We start from the raw sequence: 12,614 nt of genomic DNA on the forward strand, positions 1-12,614 counted from the left end.
AGATTACTCTCATTTACAAGTTCACGATTTGATTTAAGAAGTAAACCTAAATCATTGTACATTCAATTCCACACTTTTCCTTTTTATATTCAGTATGTAAATAGTGGTATTTTTGGAAATAAGTCAATTTGTAATTTTGAGAATTTGAATGTATGGGTCTTAACTGTTATTTGATTTTGTGCAAAATGTAGGCAAAAATGAGTAAATGTTGGCCAGTAAAATACTCCCTTATAAATTTCTTGATCAGATTCCTCCCCCTGATATCAATTTATGAATTACCCCTCACATAGCCATACAATATCATACTTAACTGGAACTCGTTGACTTTGGACGAATAGACGACTTTAATATATTCGGTTATAGGAGTTCAATGCTTTTGAAAAATCTAGCTATTATTTGCAAATTTATCAATTCTATATGGCCTTGAATTAGTTAGCTTTATAACTATATTATTAAAAAACGAATAAGAACAATAATAAAATTTCACAAAATAATTGGCTGGTAATTTGTATTTTGTAAATCTATCACTTTAAAAACATGTACACCTGTGAAAATCGTTTCCAAATTAGTGTGCTTACAAACGTGTGAGAATAATACACATACAGACAGGCGCAGGCGGACAAGCAAAACAATATGTCTTTACATCAAAGTTGAGGGAGGTATAACAAACACCCTCTCACAATAACAATAAACATCTTCCATCATTAGATGTAAATCTAGAAATCTGGTGTCATTAACAAATATGCCTTTAAGTATTATACTCAACAGTGTTCGTATACCTTAAAATCGAAGTAACATCAGTATGCCCTAAGAAACAAAAATGCTCCACATTGTCATATTTAATCGGCCCTGGATAAATTCAAAATAGTCAAAATATCATATTGTCTTCAATGATGCTTCAAATATCCATATCTAATCTGCCCTGGATAAATTCAAAGCTTATATCAAAATTGTCAAATCATTTGTTTAGGTTGAAGGACTCCTTATAAACTCGCCGAAGCGTGACATGATCAATAGTGTATGTTGTCGAACCTTCCTGCGGTATGGCCTGATTATGTATTGTTTACTAGGTTGGATACATACGATTACTCTAAATGTTACAGTAACTGTCAACAAAAAACTTGGTCTTCCTTGACAGTCTTGACCAACGTATGAACGACTAAAACGTAGCATTAAAACAAGTTTCCAGATGAACAAAATTTAACCAATTACTTTAGTTACCCAATAGTAAATTCAAAGTTTTCTCTATGTTCATGGAATGTTATTCAGGTTCTATATGGTTTAAATACAAACATACAAATCATACGTATTTGATTTTTTTAAAGACTTTATAACGATAAAGGCCTCGCATGAGATATAAAAATACAATATAAATTGACAGATTAGAATTGCATGCATGAACAGATATACAATTTATTCAGCATCTAAAAACACATCACAGTTTAGATAATACTAATAGGGAAGATATACATGTGTAATATTAAGCAATAAAATTATATCAATTCAACACTAATGGCATTTCGTAATAAAATCCATCAAAGGCACATAGTGTATAGGGATATGTATTAGCAAATGAGAAGTAACATATCCGAGCACTTATTGTAGCCATTTTCCTATAACCTATAATAATGGGCTCATTTTGCTGGAATATGACCAATTTTAGGGGCGTATACAAAACCTTTGAAAAAAGGGGCACAGCCTGGGTTTCTTCAGAAAAGGGAGGTTCTAGAACATAATTTGCGATTTGTTTTTCAATTTCACACATGCAAATGAAAACACTTCCAAATAAATGGGGGTGCCAACCCCACCCCCCCCCCTTCCTCCACTTCCCTTGCATCCCCTCTGGATCCGTCACTGAATGTACGCCAAGAATAGTTCTAGGTAATCCTGTAAATGATTCAATTACACTGTGTTGCCGGTATGTGGATAGATATTTATTATTTTTTTTTGTTATCTGTGATACGTGCATAAAACCCTATAATATAACTTAAGTCCCTTGATCAGCCTGTTTATTTCCTTTCCGTGGTCGACACATAGCGAGAATGAATAAGCAAAAGTGAATTGCACAAATGCAGACTTTTATGAAGGACGGGATTGATATTTGAAAATCAGAGCTTATATTTCTAATATCCCTCGTTGGAATCTCTGAATGCAGCAAGTCTAACAGAGTGCATACACTCAAAAAATTTTAAACCTTTATTTGGCAATATTACCAGGAGTTCTCTTGTATAAATCATGAAATCAGTGGTCGATAGTTTTGGTTTGGAGTACTTTTTGTATCGGGCTAGAACTCTAACAAATAGGCTTGTGGAACAGAGTTATGTTGCTACAAGATTGAAGTCATCACTACAGAAGTTTTATGGTCGTCATCATGAACTCGTTATGATCGTTATGGTGTATCCATCGGCATCATGAAAACTGATTTATTCAACGGGTCATAGTTTTCCTTTCCTCGTTTTTCTACCCCGGACTTGACTTTTTATGAGCAACTCCGCGGGTGTTTCTAGAAAAGCAGAGGACGCTTACCCTACCGGTGCACCTGGTCCATGCTCCAAGTTTTTAATGGAGTCCGAGTTGCTCATTTACTTTTGTTACTATGTATGTATGATTTTAGTTATTTTATGTTCTTTGTTGTGTATGTCTGTTTTCCATGTCTGGTCTTTGTCCCTGGATTACATTCTTTTGATTACCGCTATAACCTTGGTTCCCTTGATTACTCTTGTATACAATTAAGTTTGGGATTTAGATTTTCCAATACATTTGATGCTAATGATGCTGATAAGAGGTTATTCCTTGAAACACGAGTACAGCATATCGAAATTTGCAATAAATATGGTAAATACTTTTGTATCCAAGAATGAATAATTTCTATTGAGTTCTTTTTTAAAAACTGACAAAACTCCGCTCTTTATTGCAAGAGTACCCTCTAGATTACTCTCATTTACAAGTTCACGGTTTGATTTAAGAAGTAAACCTAAATCATTGTACATTCAATTCCACACTTTTCCTTTTTATATTCATCGGGATGTAGGTTAAAATAGGATTAAAAAATATGGTAAAAAAATATTGTAAACGTACCTCCAAATGAGTATTAATCATGCCTAAAGTACACCAAACAAAATTAACAGATTCTGAAAAAAAATGCATAACGTACCATTTGTACAAATGTCGATTCTTGTAACCGCCAAACCTCCTGTCATCGACTCTGTTATGTCCGTGTGACATCAATGAAAGTATCCAATCTATGATCTCTCAACGTGTGTTTGTCAGTCACTCCCAGTTGCATGGTCATACAGGTTAATTTTGAAGTTATTAAGCGTTATGTATTTATAAGCGATATGCACCATTGTTTTATATCGAAAGCTTTGTACTTGGTCAAACAAACTAAAAAGAGTTTTCATTTACGCAGTGTTACAGTTACAGAGCCCAGTGCACACAAAAGGGTGTCTTAATAAGGTTATTTAGTCTGAATATAAGTAGTTGATATTAAACACGTAAAATCTAGAAAAACGAATACATTAGTGAATTTTAGAACATTTTCCATCATTTATTAGAAGAATATGTTGGTGATTTTTTTTTTAAATTTAACAATTTGATGTCCAAACAAACTTGTCCAGCACTTGTTCATTTCTAAAAAATTTTTTTTTTTTTGGTTGTTAGAGGAAGTAGAAAAGTATGTGCTCAATACAAAAATCCACCGGTCCAGCAATAAGCTGAAAATGACCAGCCCTAAACAGTTCTGACCTAGAATCGTCATGAATCGTTCCAGGCCCTAACATAAGTTGCTATACATCGTTCTACAATTGTGAGTTCGACAATTCCAGGACCGCCAATAATTTATTACATTCTCTGAAGAGAGTTTAGAAGTGATTTCCGCTGAACCCATGAAATGTATATTTACTATGACAGTTCATTAATGTATTATTACTTACAGTATTTCTAACATTCATCAAAGCACTAGGTACAAATTTTCGCATTTCTGCATGGAAAATGTACAGTTGAAAAATTGTGAAATTCATCCCCTTATTCATTCACATTACAAAGACAATAAATTCGTTTAGAAAGATCAATTTCATAAATCTATCGACTTCTATTACTTTAATCATTTATGAATTTTACATCTACATGAATAGAATTATAAGGTATCAACTGTTTAGATCAGGGTGGGGTAATCTCTATTACAGCATAGTGTATAAACAAAGCAACCTGCAATCGACATAAAATTGGATTACTTTTAATGATGCGTAGACCTGCCCTATATCTTACTTTACAACACATATTAAGTTAGGTGTAATTTTCATTCAATTAGGATAGGACGTTCATGGAAAATGTCAAGAATATTCACCAAAACTACAAATGCAATTAAGGATGTGTTCAATAACCTTATGTCATTACTAAATCTAACATTTGTTAAAATTTTATAAGCAATACTGAAACAATATGATCAATATAGTTACTAGTACTAATCCAAGATAATGTATATTAAAATCAGATTCATTACGGTTCTATGAATATATCAAAAACTGTGGGTGGATATCTGCAAAATTTTCTTGAATAATATATCCTATACCAAAATGTTGTGTCGAGGGTTTAGTTCTGATTCTCCCATTCTAAGCCGATGATTGAAAATGCACGTGACTTTTTAGCCACAGAATCACAGAATTTTAATGTATGGATCTGAACATTTACTTTTTTTTTGGAATGCAAGTCTTTCAAAATTTGTTACTATTTGATAAATCTTTTCGTATTTCATTTATGTAACTCGGGCTTTTATAACTATTCCTTTGTAGAGTTTTCATTGTACAGGCAACGTTTTAAGTATATGAATAGGGGTATCGCGTTGAATCAATTTTTTAGCATTTCAAAACCCAAAACCTTCTCGAATAAATTAAGTTCTAATTGTTTTGATTAACCTATTAATGATAATCAAGGCATTTGAATATGTTATCATTGAATTGTGTATTTTATCTAATCGTGGTCCATGTATAATCCGCGAAATGAGATCAATATCTAGGACGCAGAACATTTCAATGCTCATAATCTTGTACATACCTGCAAATTATGGCTTGATATAAACATTAAAATGACTTTGTGACTAATGGCAACCGGTCAACACTTTACAAATATCATAATAAGGTAGACTTGCTTTGAAATCGCGCTTTTATTTGTTGCTTTGTTTTATGCCTGACGCTTATTTATAGTAGTATGCATGTGATCTATGTTTACATGTGCTTCACTATCATGTGTGCTTTACTATGTTTTATATGTGCTTTAATATGTCTTGTATAACTTGTTTTTTTTTTTTAATATCAAGTTCGTTAAAGAGCGCTCCAGAGTTCCATCTGTTATTTTGTGCACATTCTGTCCTTAACTTACTTGAATTCGTATCTCGATGGTTTTGGGTTTTAGTACTTTTAGTATATAATTACTTGCAATTTTTTAATCAAATCTTTTCTATATGTTTGTTTCTAATGCTGCTGATGGGATGTTACCTGTTGAACACGAGTACAGCATATCAAAATTTGCGATATTAATATAACTGGTATTTTTGTTTCTATCTACTAAAAATGATTCAATATTTTTACGCATGAAGCATATATTTTGATGAAGCAGCGATATCAGTTAGAACGCATGTTAAGATAACATGTAAAGGTATCACAACAAATATTAATGTTTTAAGCTTAAAAACCCGTGTCCATGTTCTTTACCAAACACCATTAGAATTGACATTCCATTTGATATTTTGGAAAGTCCTCTTACTTAAAATTCTTGTATAAAATGCGAATGCTGGAAATGTCGATATAAAGAGAGTATTAATAAAAACGTGTGAACATATTGCTTATTCTATTTTTTACATCATGTTTTTATCTCACAAACGACAAAACTTCATATTTATACTGAGCATCACATGCGAGGCTAACCATGGACGTTCAGTCCAACCGGAATAGGTAGCAAACAGGCCCATGGAAATGGGTCAGGGAAGTGAAAGTAGCCTTTAAATTGGTTTAAAATTAAAATGTGCATTTCAAAAACTAAGGAATAATTCAAAAAAATTTTTTTTTTAAATGGACAACTATTTATTTATCACTTTTCGTCAAATTTAGCTATTTTCCCTTTTTTCAATAACTTCACATAAACGTAAGAAAAATGTTTAAGTGCCATGCTCGGTTGTAGGCTGTATCTTACTCATATTACTACATGTAGACAAATAATGTACTCACCGTTTTAGATATAGTGCTAAATTCGATGAAGTGATATGAAATGTCAACATGTCTGTCAACCAAAATATTTTTCGTGGTTTGCAACATTAATCTGTTTCCGAGAAAATGCGATAGTGATTAATGTTGTTCAGATGGTAATACGAGTTACTAGTATATGCTATGCTTTCCGTTTCAGAACTCTTTCGAAAACATTTTGCGCTCGTAATTAAACGTGTAAGGTTTATTTTTATTGTATATAGTAACAATTAAAAACCTAAACCTAATATTTCCCTTAATTCCTGTTATATTACTCAACGTCTGTTTCATTTTTTTTTTAAGTTATCGAATGTTATATGACATTTGATTATGGAACTGAATATTTTATTTAGTTAAGGTATGTTTGCTAGCCACATGTTGTTGGATTACTTTAAATGCAAAGCCTTTCAATAGATTTGTACTTACTAAATGGGGTCAATTGGGTAACGTTTGTACAAATGTAATCAGTATTAAATTTCATATCCTCTTCTTTGCCCTATCACGCGTACATATAATGTAAAATTGCTTATGTTTGAAATGTTTCACCCAATGCATTTTTCAAATCATTTTCAGGGATTAAAATGCATAATAATCAAATGTATTACTGGTAAACTTATATCTTTTATCATTATGTAATGTTTTACAGCAAGTAGAGGGTCTTGGCCATGTTTATCTACGTTTTAGTGACTGTCGTGAGTTTCTGGTTTCTATTGCGATGGACAAGAAAGAATTGCGTTATTTCAGATTACAGCAGTCGGCATGTTTTAGTGACCGGATGTGACTATGGGTTTGGCAATATGCTTGTGAAGAGATTAGATGAATTGGGTTTTAAATGTTTTGCGGGATGTCTAACTCAAAGCGGAAGTGAAAAATTGAAAAAGGAAACTTCAGACCGTGTTTCGGTTTTGAACTTTGACGTTACTTCTACAGAAAGTATTAAAAAGGCATTTGATGTCGTCAAATCTAAACTTGGGCAAAAAGGTATGAACGTCTAAAACTAATGAATCTTTATGCTATCAACAATTTTGGTTTATTAAGGTTAGAATTAAACCTTACCTCTTTTGTTTGAATTAAAGCAAAGCCCATGGTAAAGAAAAGTTATATGAATAATGAAAACTTTTCTTCTTTTCACAAAAGAGACAAGAACCAATATAGTTATGGAAAATGAGTCTTTCAGTTCCCATATTAAAGGCCAACATATGTACAAAATCGGAAAACTCAAAGTAATGGACTAAAGAATCAGTAGAAATAAAACTTACAAAAGGAAAAACAAGGGAAAATGGATTTGAAAGAAATCAAACGGGACAAGGACGTGACCGAAATAAGAAAAAATACACAAACAAATTGCATGAAATAAGTAAAATTCTCATTTTCAGCGTTTGAATACGTATTCATTCCACACTGTGCAATTTTATATAAGAAACGCCGTGTGCAAAGAGATTTTATGTGAAATTCAAAATTTCAAATTGATGACATGAGTAGTCCGGACGACTAAAAATTTCCAGGCGGCTATGTTATCTGAGACATAAGTATTTTGAACGACTTAATAATCTGACACATGAGTATTATAATTCCGAAAGACTGTGTGATATTACACACGAGTATTCCCGAAGATCGTAAAATCGGACACATCAGGGAAAAAAGTATTCATATCATATGATACATGAGTACTCGTATCCTGGACGAAACATGAGTATAACAGACGACAGTATAATCATCCAGCATTCTGGACCGACATACCGACTCTACAGCACCGTGCCAAAGTGAGTTCCATTTTAAATTTTCACCATTGAATCTATACAAAACACTTTTTCAAAACAATAGGTAAGCCATTTCCCAAGCGATGTTAAAAAAAAAACTTTTTACCCAATTAAAAAGAAATATATACAGAATAAACCATTATTTGGTTTAAAGTATTTATAACAAAGTCCAATTAAATACCAATGATTAAATAAAAAAAAAAATTATGCAGTCACAAATTACATATGACCGGAAGTAATTTTTAACGTAATATTTTTTCTGTCGAGTTCAACTTTTTGTTATGTCAGAGTCATCTTATTTAATCTTCAACCCAATTAGAAATTTTTAAAAAAAATATGTTCTATTTCTCTGTTAATGTAAATTTCATCAGACCGATGCTACGAAAGCCCTGATATATATTTTTAAAAATAAAAAAGCTGTAAAAATGGAACTCACTTTTGGCATGGTGGGGTTGTATTCAAGACAAGTCGTATGATTTAAAATGGTTTGTTGTCATTTTTTGTCCAGATGCGAATTTAAAAAAAATGATACATCCGAAATTATTTACTGGTTCAGAGTAGAGGTTCCATCTAATGGTTAAATGTATTATTTTAATTTAAATAAGGGAAATGAAATCGTAAATCGGTAAAATCTTACATTTATTTACAGGTTTATGGGGTTTAGTCAATAACGCTGGAATTTCCGGACCACCAGTCCCAGCTGAATGGGTTCAAAAAGAAGATTACATAAAAGTTTTGGACGTAAATACTTTTGGGATGATTGAGACAACCCGCATTTTCTTGCCACTTGTTCTTAAGGTCAAAGGTCGTATCGTTAATATCACAAGCATGCTGGGGAGAATAGGAGTTGGCCCTGCACCGTACGTTGTTTCAAAATTTGCAGCTGAAGGATATTCAGATGTGTTGAGGTATTCATTAGACACAACAGTTATTTTCATAGTTTTTTTAGACGGGAGGGGAGTATCAATAAGTCCAATTTTAGGGGAGGAGTCAATTTAATTAGATTTCATGCGTAAGTCAACGGTATTTGGAGAAAAGCAGATGACGCTTACCCAGTCGGTGCACTTGGTACATACTCCAAGATTTTTTATTGTAGTCTGGGTATTTACTTTTGTTTCTGTGCCGTATTATTTTGGTTATGTCATGTTTTTTATGTGTGGACCTGTTAATATTCCTTAATACTAAGTTCATATTTCTGTTTTTATGTATTGGTGAAATATATTATTCGTTTTGATGAACTTGATTTTATATAGAAGTGGCGGATCCAAGAACCCAGGGGTTGGAAAAAATATTATTTAATTTTGTGCAAAATTTAAGCAAAAATGAGTAAATGTTGGCCAGTAAAATATTCCCTTTTAAATTTCTTGATCAGATTCCTCCCCATATCAATATATGAATTACCACTCACATAGCCATACAATATAATACTTAACTGGAACTCGTTGACTTTGGACGAATAGACGACTTTGATATATTCGGTTTTAGGAGTTCGATGCTTTTGAAAAATCTGTCTATTTTAAGGATTAACATTATGAGAATAAATTTGATTTTTATAAATATCCTTTTATTGTTTAAGACGAGAACTTTACAAAAGAGGAGTAACTGTCCACATTCTGGAACCTGGATTTTTTCAGACTAACATTATTGACATGGACAAGTTTGTGAAATCAAATAAGGACTATTACAATAATCTTCCAAATCATCTACAGAAATATTATAGACAATCTTTTGTCGAAAAAAGTGAGTATATGGAATAGTTCATAAGCTGACATACCCCCCTGCACCCCAACCATTAACTCCAATGTGATTTTTAATATGCCTTGAACATCCTATTCACTAATCAATTAATTGGATGCCAAAAATAAAATGGAGTATATTATATTTTTGGCCACTGTTAATACTATGTTTATGCTTAATTCAAAAACAAATCTTAGAATTCTGAATAATTCAAAGAACATCGTTTAGTCCAACATTTCATTTTTCTAATTAAACGAAGTAAGCTGGGACACAAATAGGGATTTGTTTCAGATGAATGTAAATATATCTCTACCTACACACCATCCCGTAAATTGTCATACTGATAAAATGTAGAATAGTATGCTTATAGCATACCAACACTGTAAACAACACACTTTATTCATATTTGTCTACCCCTGGGTTGTTAAGAGTTTTATCAAATTTGTTCTTTACATTTTCGTTCTTGGCAAATCACCCAAAAATCACTCACCTCTATTTAAAAGCTTCAAAAACTATTATCATAATATAGTATTTTGTGGTGTCATTCTGGTATTATAATGATGCGAAGTCAGCAAAATTTTATCTATTCCGTATGGCCTTGAATTAGTTAGCATTATAATTTTAATATTTTCAAAGAAGGGATTAAAAACAAAATAAAATTTCACAAAATAATTAGCCACAAACTGGTATTTTTTTAATCTATCACTTTAAAAACAAGAACAACTGTGAAAATCTTTTTTTTTCTTTCTGAAATTTACAAAATATGTATAAAATAACCATTTTCATCATCTATGTTTTGCTTTGTAATCAGTATTATGAATGCTACTAGGTATTGCATCTCCCTTTTATTCCACTTTTTTCATATACAGCAGTAGAAAAGTCTCAGCAAGTGCTCGACGTTCTTGTTTCCAAGAAAACTCATCTGGTCATTGATGCTTATGTACATGCTCTGACTTCAGGATACCCAAAACACCGCTACATAGTCGGGAATGATGCCAGATATATTTTTAGAATTCTATGGAATTTACCCGAGACCGTTTCAGACTATATACTGACCAGACACTTGGAGATATAGGAAGCAGAACAATAAACTTTTTTCGGTATGAAGATTTTCTAACAAAGGTCGATTGTGGAGTCTTAGTTAATTCTGACTAAACTTTACCCCTATGTATAATGCCCTATTTGTGATATAAAAATATATTGTACCCCAGCATAGAAACAAGAAGGTTTTTTGTGTAAAGCAATGTTTATTTTACTTTTTTTTATTATTTATACTTTGCCCAACATGCGCTGCATTAGTAATTGTAATATCAGCAATTTAAAATAAGTTAGTTTCATAGAGTCGACTAAGCATTTGTTTTATTTAACAAACGTCTACCGGAAGTGAACCCGTGTAATTATAAGTTCTCCGATATGAGATCTATAAGAATGTAGTACATTAGCACTCGTATACCTATGAAACAGAATATGTTGTTTAGTTGAATAACTACTATTATTTGAGTTTTTTTTATACACAGGATCAAGATAAAGGAAACTTTTACAAGAAAATATAGTATAATTAAGGACGTTTTGTTAAATAATGTTTATTCTTGCCTACAAAAACGTAAATATCCCGAGGTTCCAAAGTTTGAAGGGGCATAAATCCCTAAAAATTTAATGGATCATCAATTCCTGGTAATATGCATGACTATATATATCCTAACTACGTACAAAATTTGATGAAATTCGGTACAGAAATTTCCAATGAGGTGCCCTTACAAACTTGTGAATAATAATAGACAGACAGATGGACGGACAGACGGGCAAACATTTTGCCTTCACACCAAAGGTGACGGAGACATAACAAACACCTTCATACAATTACAATTTGAAGGACTCCTGTGAAACATCGCTGGGAATTTTTCAGACCCTTCTATAAGTTTACGTTATCTTCCCTGTATCAATTTGATCCGATGGAGCAGTGTAGTGAATAGAGTCGTCACATTCTGAGACGTTGTATAATATTGATTTGTTGTGACATGCATCATTAATTGGATCCTCTATCCTACATAATAACACCTAGATGAACTGTCCCGTACTACCATACATCGTGTACTAAGTTACAGCCCTAGATTAATCCTACGAGGAGGAATCACCCGATCAGCGAAAGCTATATTTTTATAGCCTAGCTGGCCGAGTGGTCTAGGGCGCTGGACTTAGTGCAGGCGGTGTTGCCATAGATGTCACAGCGGTACGAGTTCGAGTCCCGCGGAGGGAACGACCAAAAATTTGCATCGCAAATTTGACAGTTCTAACATCGTTGGGAATTTTTCAGACCTTTATATATATATATATATATATATTATTATTATTATGCAATGAAATTATGTTAATTCAACACTTATGGCCTTTTGGAATAATTTATCAAAAGAAGACAATTTACAGGGAGCTGTATAAGCAAAAGTAACAGAACAAGACACTTATAGTAGCCATCCGATGGTGTGTTGCCACTTCCTACAGTAACGCAGGACATGAGATTTTTCATAAAGGAAAACGTGATTCTTTCAAAGAGTTACCTCTTATCAGCAGCTTTAGAATCAAATATATAGGAAAATCAAGATCCAAAAATGAAATACATACAAGAAGTACTCAAAACCCTTACTATCGACATAAAATGACAAACCTTCGCCGAGAGGTTCTACCATGTGCAATACAAAGAATGAAGCTTCAGTTTTATAGTTGATGTTCTAATCTACAACTATTTAATAAGATCCTTATTGCTGTTTTTACATCTTTCATTGAATAGATTCATATACCATTGACAATGAAACTGTTATTGCACTATGACGTATAAACCTACCTAAAATATATTAAATCAATCGGCAGTGTTTACAAGTTAAAT

At 32.4% G+C, this 12,614-nt stretch overlaps 1 protein-coding gene across 1 annotated transcript; it reads left to right on the plus strand.

Annotated features, from left to right (window-relative positions):
- Positions 1 to 6,853: 6,853 nt before the first annotated feature.
- LOC148601262 (17-beta-hydroxysteroid dehydrogenase type 6-like) lies at positions 6,854 to 11,433 on the plus strand. Its single transcript, XM_088556196.1, has 4 exons — positions 6,854 to 7,217; positions 8,646 to 8,904; positions 9,573 to 9,736; positions 10,603 to 11,433. The coding sequence occupies exons 1-4, from the start codon at positions 6,902 to 6,904 to the stop codon at positions 10,806 to 10,808; spliced, it is 945 nt and encodes a 314-aa protein (XP_088412322.1). The 5' UTR covers positions 6,854 to 6,901; the 3' UTR covers positions 10,809 to 11,433.
- Positions 11,434 to 12,614: the final 1,181 nt, after the last annotated feature.

The sequence above is a fragment of the Perna viridis genome, chromosome 12, assembly GCF_037379345.1.
Source record: "Perna viridis isolate PV_CMFRI_1.1 ecotype Kerala chromosome 12, ASM3737934v1, whole genome shotgun sequence".
NCBI lineage: Eukaryota > Metazoa > Mollusca > Bivalvia > Mytilida > Mytilidae > Perna > Perna viridis.